Source organism: Lepisma saccharinum, chromosome 20, assembly GCF_977018435.1.
Source record: "Lepisma saccharinum chromosome 20, izLepSacc3.1, whole genome shotgun sequence".
Classification (NCBI taxonomy): domain Eukaryota; kingdom Metazoa; phylum Arthropoda; class Insecta; order Zygentoma; family Lepismatidae; genus Lepisma; species Lepisma saccharinum.
The window spans coordinates 8,190,188-8,198,314 of NC_139248.1; the positions used below are offsets into that span (position 1 = coordinate 8,190,188).

The following is an 8,127-nucleotide window of genomic DNA, read 5'->3' on the forward strand; positions in this document are numbered from 1 at the left end:
TCCTGAGGTTCCCCTTCCCCCTACACCTGTAGTTACGCGATGCAGATGTTATGCCCAGAACTTTGAAAAAAATTGTATCTGTTGTAAATGATCTCGACAAAGAAGAATTCTGCAAGAACTGTTGATGGAGCCCTCCTTAAAAGTCGAATTGGCATACATCTCAACAAACCTGTCCATTCTCTCTAATTCCATATGAAAGCTTGAATCGTCCGCGAACACTTTGGCAGCTTCCATTGGTGAAGTCCGTATAGTAGAAACGAAACTGAAAGAACTCACTGGATCTAAATGTCTAAATGTACAGAACTTTTGGGGAAAAACCAAGGTTTTCAAACATTGTGCCAAATTGCATGTGTTTTGGAAGGAGGTGAAGTAGAGGAAGAGGAAGCTTTGGAAAACTTCAGCGTTAGTGACATTTCGTGCTTCAAATATGCAAGAATTGTTTCTTGTGACGTGGAGCGATCTTGCTCACAATATAAATGCTTTTTAGAGATAATCGTCACAGATTTACAATGGAGAATTTGGAAAAAACTATGGTGATCCGCTGCAACTCTTCCAAAAAATAGGTCGCTAAGAGGTAATCATTTAGAAACTAATTTCAGGTGTTTAAAATGCATGTTATAGTTTGTTTTTGTTACCAAATGTTTTTATTTTTGTCACATATTTTCCTGTTTTTATCACATATTTTCAACATTTATGACACATAAAAAATAAATATTTCTGAGTTTTTTAGCACATAAAGTTCCGTTCCCTACTTATAACACAGGAGGTTAGTGATCATCATTATTATTACTTTTAAATATCATTTTAAGCTTTCGGTTTGCTTTATGCGACGGGATGCTGTCTTCCCTTTCTGTCAACTGAGGATAAAGTAGCGATATCTAATCTAAGATTAGATGTCAGAAATATTTGTATTTGGAAAGACACCTTTTGCAGCGTGCTTATTTCAATTGTAACTGTAATTGTGAAAAGTGGAAACATTACAAAACAAGTGGTTTCTGTTACGGACTTCCTGTAAGTCAATTTTGCTGGGACCTGTTGCATGAAGGGGCCGTTCGGCGGCCGACGCTCTGACGGTAAACGACTGAAATAACCTCCCTGTAGTAACTCCACGTTATTTTGTTTGAATTAATTCTCCACGTAAACTTCTCATCTATTAATGGTGTTCATTTAGTAAACTTCGATATTTAACGATTATACATCTTGTTAATAAATTTAGGTTTACACATTTCTTCATTGCATTCCTGACGTCTGTAGCTGCGACAGAGCAAACATATTTTGGGCATCAGCTAATTAAGAGAAATAAAACGTTATTATTTTTGTTCTTGCAGATTATAATATGTACGTAATTCACTGACACAGGAAATGGCAGTATTATATTTTCAGTCGTAGTTATGGTTTATCTGGGACAGGTTATGCACTGTAAGATTATTTCTGTTTTCCAGCACTCACAAATTTTGTTTTATAATTTAGCAATGTTAATAAGTATTTATTTCCTATATTCAGAACATCATTACTAGAACAATCTCTGTTGCAGGTGGGTAACAACACGAAGATGTTACTGTTGACGCTTTCTCTCTTATTCTTCGTTTCCTTCTGTGACTCTCTTTCGCCCAGAATGTCTCCGGAATTAACTGAAAGCGCCTTTCAGCTGACAACCAACATCTTGAAGGACTACTTTCACACTGCTCGGACCTTGGTTGTTTACCACGATGAAGACTCAAGACTCCTTGCGGAGATGGTGACTCACGAATATGGAAAGCCGACAACTGTCATTAAAACTAGTTTCCTTTATGAAAGGAGCACGCCATGGCCATTTGACTGGTTCTGGGTGAGAGCAGAAATTTATTACTTGTTTCTTGTAAGTAAAGCTTCTACTATAGAGTATCCTATAAAAGAATTTTGGCATTTCAATACCTTTAGACGGGATTCAAAGTATTTAATAGTCTTGACTGGGGACAACACAATGGAAGACATCAATGGCTTGATCTTGGCAGCACAAAGCCATCTCCTGGTAAATATTGTTATTGCTGCTCCTTCTCTTGTACACATGTCTCTCTCAGAAAGGGAAGGGAATGGACAAGAGTCCTTCGTCCTCTATTCCTACTTCCCTTTCACCGAGTCACACTGCAGATCGGCTGAAGGTGGAGAAGTCATGGATATTTGGAGTAACGGGCGTTTCCATATGGGAAGACATTTGTATCCAGACAAAGTGAAGAACATGCACAAGTGCCCCATTAGGATGAAGGCACTATTTTCTCCACCACTTTTTATGCCGGATGTCACCTCACAGGGTAATAGTTCTTACCTCGGTTTAACGGGAAGTTTTATTACAATTCTAATGCAAAAAATGAACTTCTCTCTGGAAACAAATGACATATACAATGAAAATGATATTAAGGGAAGGGTGTTGCCAAATGGTAGTGTCACAGGGGATTTACTATCAATGCGCCTAGGACTATTTGATGGTAGCTTAAGAATCGGGAGTTCTTCTAATTATTCTCTGATAATGTGTGATCTGATACAAATCCGTCAGTTTGTGGAAGTAGCCTGGGCTGTTCCTAAACCTCGACCCTATCCCCAATGGATGAATCTCTATTTTCCATTCGAACCACCTCTGTGGGTCGCCACACTCTTTGCTTTGTTGACCTTTTTTCTTTCCATGAGATTTGCTGTTGCTTTGTTGCGTCGTTGGGGAAGGACCACTTATCAGTTCCCTTTCCTTCATGGTCTGCCTGTCTCTTTGGCTGCAAGCATCCCTACTCCACCCCCTCCCGTACTTACTCTCAGGTTCATTCTCATTTTATGGACCCTATCATCTGTGATCTTATGCACTCTCTACACGTCATCATTGCTTGGCTTCATTACAAAACCCAAGACAACCCCACTCATTGACAGCTTGGAAGACATTGTAAACGCCAATTTGCTTGTTGGTGGTGATTACCTGGGTAAAATGAATGTGGAAATCAATGACCACCCACTTGGTAGGAAGATCCTGGAGAATTGGGACTTAGAATTAGATGGTAGAAAGGCCTTAATCCGTGTTGCGACAGAAGGTGACTACGCAGTTCAATCAGGTTGTTTCACTGATTTTTTTGTATACGATATGATGTTATTCGATTCTTACGGAAAGCCATTATTCCACATTACTTCAGAGAAATTATTCGTTCTCCCTATGTATTTTCTCCTCGACCGGAGCTCACCCTTTAGGGATCACTTCCAGCACATAGTGGACTCCAGTGTTGAAGCAGGGCTCCCTCCAAAGTGGAAGAAAGACTTTTATGAAAAGTTGTTTCTTTTGGGTCTCAGACGAAGGAAATTTGAGGATGAGCCAGAGGTTGTTGTGATTCGATTGGAGAATTTAATGGGAGCTTTTGTCGTTCTCATATTCGGTCTCACACTCAGCTTAATTGTATTTGCTTTGGAGAATATCTACCATTATTTGCACAAACCTGAATAAGGTGACTGCTTTGTGGAAAATATGAAACCTTATGTCCTTTACTTAAACTTTAATAATTCAAAGGTTAAGTCAGATTCTGCTGTAGTTACTCATCTATGTTTAGTTTGCGTATTCAACTATTGCTAGCAGGAAATTCAATTTAGTTCACCACAATTACTATTTTTCATTAATCACAAAATTAAACAAGGATTTTTAATCAATAAAGTCTTCTCATACCTAATCTCTCAGTTTCCCCATATCTCCATATGGCACTTCATGGAGTTTTGTAGTTGTGTTGGAATATTCGTAGAATCTTTTTTTTAGAACCATTTTCAAAGAAGAAACCAAAAAATTCTAGTCTACATAGAAGGCGACCTACTCGGTGCGGAATGGCCAGAGATAGGTACTTAGAAAGCAGAGGGTTCTGGGTTCAAATTGAAAAAAAATTATATGCATTCCCATCGTCTTGATTAATTGAATGAGTTGAAGTTTCAAGTCTACTTTATGCACATTAAAGCTAATCGGGACCGGACCTACAGTTTAAAGTGGGATCCGAACCACCATGTGTCTCGAACCCGGGACCCCTTGCTTACAAGACAACAACACCACCATTGGGGAGGCACATTCGCATTGTCTTGGGTAACCGAATGAGTAGAGAAGACGCCTAAGGTAGACGAAATTCAAACAGAGAAAACGTGGGAAAATTTCCCAGTAATTTGTTCCAATTAACAAGAACACGTTTGATTAATAGTTTAATTTTTCATCGATATAGGAACACATAAGAAAATTAGTAACGTTTACCAAATTTTGCAATTTTAATCACATTACAAGGTTTGAATATATTAAGTTCTCTTTATGCACAGAGGGGCTAATCGGGACTGGATGTACATTCTAAAGTGAGATCTGACCACTGTGTGCCTTCAGCGCTTATCGAACTCAGGACCCCTTGATTAAAAGGATTTAATAAAATACTATGATCATGGTGAATAATTATTTGTTTGTGACCTGTTTAAACAATTGTTTGGTTATCAGAAACTATATTCTGATTATTCCAAACTTTTTTTGTGTGCGTCAGTATTAGTAAATCTTAATTTTTTGGTTGATTTTGTGTTTACAGATGTTTTAAGTTATGTATTGTATTCAACTGTGTCTCATTATTTGCACTTGAATATTAGTTGTTGAACAATTCCCGTTGTGTACGACACTTCCCTTGTGATTTGCATGTCTTATAATTCACACTGATGTTAATATTATTTTAACATTTATATGTTTATAATTCCTTGTGTTTCAAAATGGTATATTGTATATCTCTGTGTATTTTGTAAGTCTTGTACCACAAACGTTAGTTAGTGCTCACATTGCTATTTTTTTTTAATAAATGGATCCTTTCAATTGTATATAGTGTACGTTTGTGCAGTGAAATACATTTGCCGTGAATTTTGTAATTCTTCTATTGAAAAATGAACATTATTATCAATGTTGTTAATGTTTGATGTGTATTTGTGTACCAGCGTGGTGGTGTTATGTGTAAGATACTTTCTGTCAGTGTGAACATGTTTAAAATTGAAATCAGTGGCGTGATTTAAAAGAGACGATGTCGTCACTTGAGGATATCTTACCCCGTCTTAGTGGCCGATTGCGTAGCATTCTTTGTTCAGGTTTACGAGTTCGAGTCCCGACCTGTACATGTCTCTTCATGAGTTTCATCATCATTCATCTTCCTTGTCACTGTTGCAGCTTTTGTCTGGTCTTGCAGCGGGCGGCCTACATGCTGGCAAGGGAAGTAGGGAGCGGGACAACAGCGGTGGAGCCGAAAGTTACGACGTCGCGGGAGGAGGTGCTCGTTCTGCTAACTGCTGTTTTTCTCATCGCTCCCCAGCCAGCATGTAGAGCGCCCACTGTAAGAGTCGACAAGAACTACAGCAAACTATGACTTGCAATCAACATGAAGTAAGAAATACACAAATACAAATAAATTTGACATTTTCAGTGTAAACTTTGACTCGAATTTCACACAGATTGTTTCTGTGTGCTTTGGTGATATTTTTTTAAAGCTTGTTTCAAGTAATGTAAAAATTATTAAATTGTGATAAGTGATGTTCTCATAAGTGGTTACTCGTTGCCTCAAATGTAATTCTTGAAGGTGTTCTGGGAGATCTTTGAAATTAAAACAACAGACTGGATTGTTCTGATATAAGAGTGTTTCTTTATTACTATCGACACCAGTCTTATGTCCAGGACTGGTATATGTACGTATTTGGCTGATGCTTCTCATTCTTTTGTACATATACTGTGCTGAATTATTGTCATTTTGCGTTTTTTGGCTTCTTGCTACGACGAGGATGAATGATGTTTGGATGTCGATAAAGGGAACTCCCAAGCGAGCAACCAGGACTCGAACACGGAACCTTCTATGGCGAGGTCACATGTAAAGCAACGCTCTCGGTCACTGAGTCACTGAGGAAGGTGGTATATTTGACGCATGGATAACAAATTTGGTGTAAATCTTGACATTTTTTGTACATTTCCTTCTAATATAAAGAAGTGTAATTTGTAGTGGCTTGAATCTGAAATAAAGAAATTATATGTGACTGAAAACTAGTCCTACATTTGTTGTTTCACCTTAGTATTCTTATTTGCTGTTAGTACTAAAAGCAGAATCATTTTTTGAAAAAAACGAAATAAGAATTATCTACAATGTCAGTTATGGAACAGAGTGCTAATTCCGGAATAATCCTAATCCTCATGTTGATGGTTGTTGGGGGCAACTGGGGTTGCAATTGTGATTAAAAAGAGTAACTCTAAATAACTTTATTTGACAACGAACTAACCAAATTAATATAAGTGAAGGCACGCATTATCACATACTGCATACAATGATTCATACTTCTCAAAGAACTATGCAAATATTATTGCAAATTGTGCATTAATGTCACTACAAGTCACGAAATTCAAGGAAATTCCTGGTTCAAAATATCGCAACGAGAACTAAACAAGATTTTATAGTGTATTAGAATGTAAGGCATTTTCAAGTTTCACGTGTGACTTCTGTTTCCAGGCTGTACATATGTAATGTTAACAATTTTAATCAATGTATTGTAGACACTGCATGCGAAATAAAGAGATAAAATAAGTATGTAATTTTTATGATTAACTTTGTTCAATATTGATTTCTCTGCATTTCTGTTAGTACTAAAGATGGATGAGAAGCCAATCCATTAAAGAAGCAGCTACGATGCCATTTTCTGGGGATACTTTTAATTTTAGAGTTGACCTAATCATCTCATCTCTCTCCTTGTCACACATCAAAGAGAAGTTTCAATTATTTTAATTCCTAATTCTCATCATGGAGAATTCAGAGTTGTATTGGTTCATATTTTTGTTACAGCGTTACTTTTCTCCCACTAGTAAGTAATCACGACGATGAGGATGAGTGATGATCGGATGAAATGGACGAAAAGACACTCATAAACAACACCCCTGCAAAGGTCGGTATATGGACCCGAGAACTTCAGTGGCAAGATTGAGAGTCGACCATTTGACACGCTCCTCCACCGAGGTGGCAGAAAATAAGAATATTTGTTCTGAGAGAGTGAATCAGATTCCTCCAGAATCAGGACCGGGGTCTATCAAGAAAGTGGAAATCCTTTCCCGGATGGAAAAAATGTTGACTGACATTAAAGAATGTGCTAATGTTATGTGGTCATTTATAAATATCTGTGTCAAAAGTTCTCAATAACCTTAATAAACTACTGGAGAGTGACAATTGTGAATACGATTCGCAGAGGAGGAGACTCTCTCATTAGTTTCGCTACTAAGCATGTTATTCAGAACCTGACCAATATATAGTGTGTAGTCTTACCCTCACCAAACATTCTTTCATTACTGCGTAATGTTATAGTAGTGGGGATAAATCCGCTCGTCTTAGAAAACATTGCTCCATCCCCTTTCTTTTAGGATTTATGAACAAAGACATTTTTAACTAATACTACAATAAATGGACATGTCAACGGGAAGAATCAAACTTTCTTGTTGGTTTAATATCCATACTGGCCATTCATTTGGTTTCTGTTGGTAGCACTGAATATTTTCAAGTAGATTATTGCATTAATCTTCTGAGTTTCTCAGTCCGTTGAATAATGGAATTGAGATTTTAGTTTTTCCTTCAAGTCCACTTTATGCACAGATAGACTAATCGGGACTGGGCCTTGAGTTTAAAGTGGTATATGAACTACTGTGGCACCGTGAATCGAACCCGGGAACCATGGATAACAAAACGACATTACTTCTACGAAATGGGGTGACCTGGATGTAGAATTGTGCTTGTGTAACCACCATTTAGTTAATTCATAATTGATTCTCGTCGTCGCGATTAACCTAAGAGCTACAAAAGAGATGTAAAATAACAAATAGGTATAGAAATAGAAACCAACTCCATCGTTTCAAAAGCTAATAATTTTAAACAAATATAAGTTAAAACACTGGTTCCATAATGACTCTGATACGACCCTTTTACTTGTGGTGCTTTCCGCACCGCGGAGTGTCTGGAGGCAGGAGCGTGTGCACCAACACAGTGCGCTATAGGTATGCCTTAACTACTAATCCTTCTTTGGCAACGCTATACCAAATAGTTCAACCGAACAATGGAAGCAACAATGGAAGCAACAGTTGAAGGTGATATAATGCAAATC

At 37.6% G+C, this 8,127-nt stretch overlaps 1 protein-coding gene across 1 annotated transcript; it reads left to right on the forward strand.

Moving 5' to 3' along the window:
• The first annotated feature begins 1,615 nt into the window (after positions 1-1,615).
• On the forward strand, positions 1,616-3,457 carry LOC146003806 (uncharacterized). Its single transcript, XM_083142226.1, has one exon. The coding sequence runs from the start codon at positions 1,616-1,618 to the stop codon at positions 3,455-3,457; it is 1,842 nt and encodes a 613-aa protein (XP_082998352.1).
• Positions 3,458-8,127: the final 4,670 nt, after the last annotated feature.

Bases quoted from the DNA above. Each gene is read 5' to 3' on its own strand.
- LOC146003806 (XM_083142226.1), top strand. From the start codon at position 1,616: ATGTCTCCGGAATTAACTGAAAGCGCCTTTCAGCTGACAACCAACATC.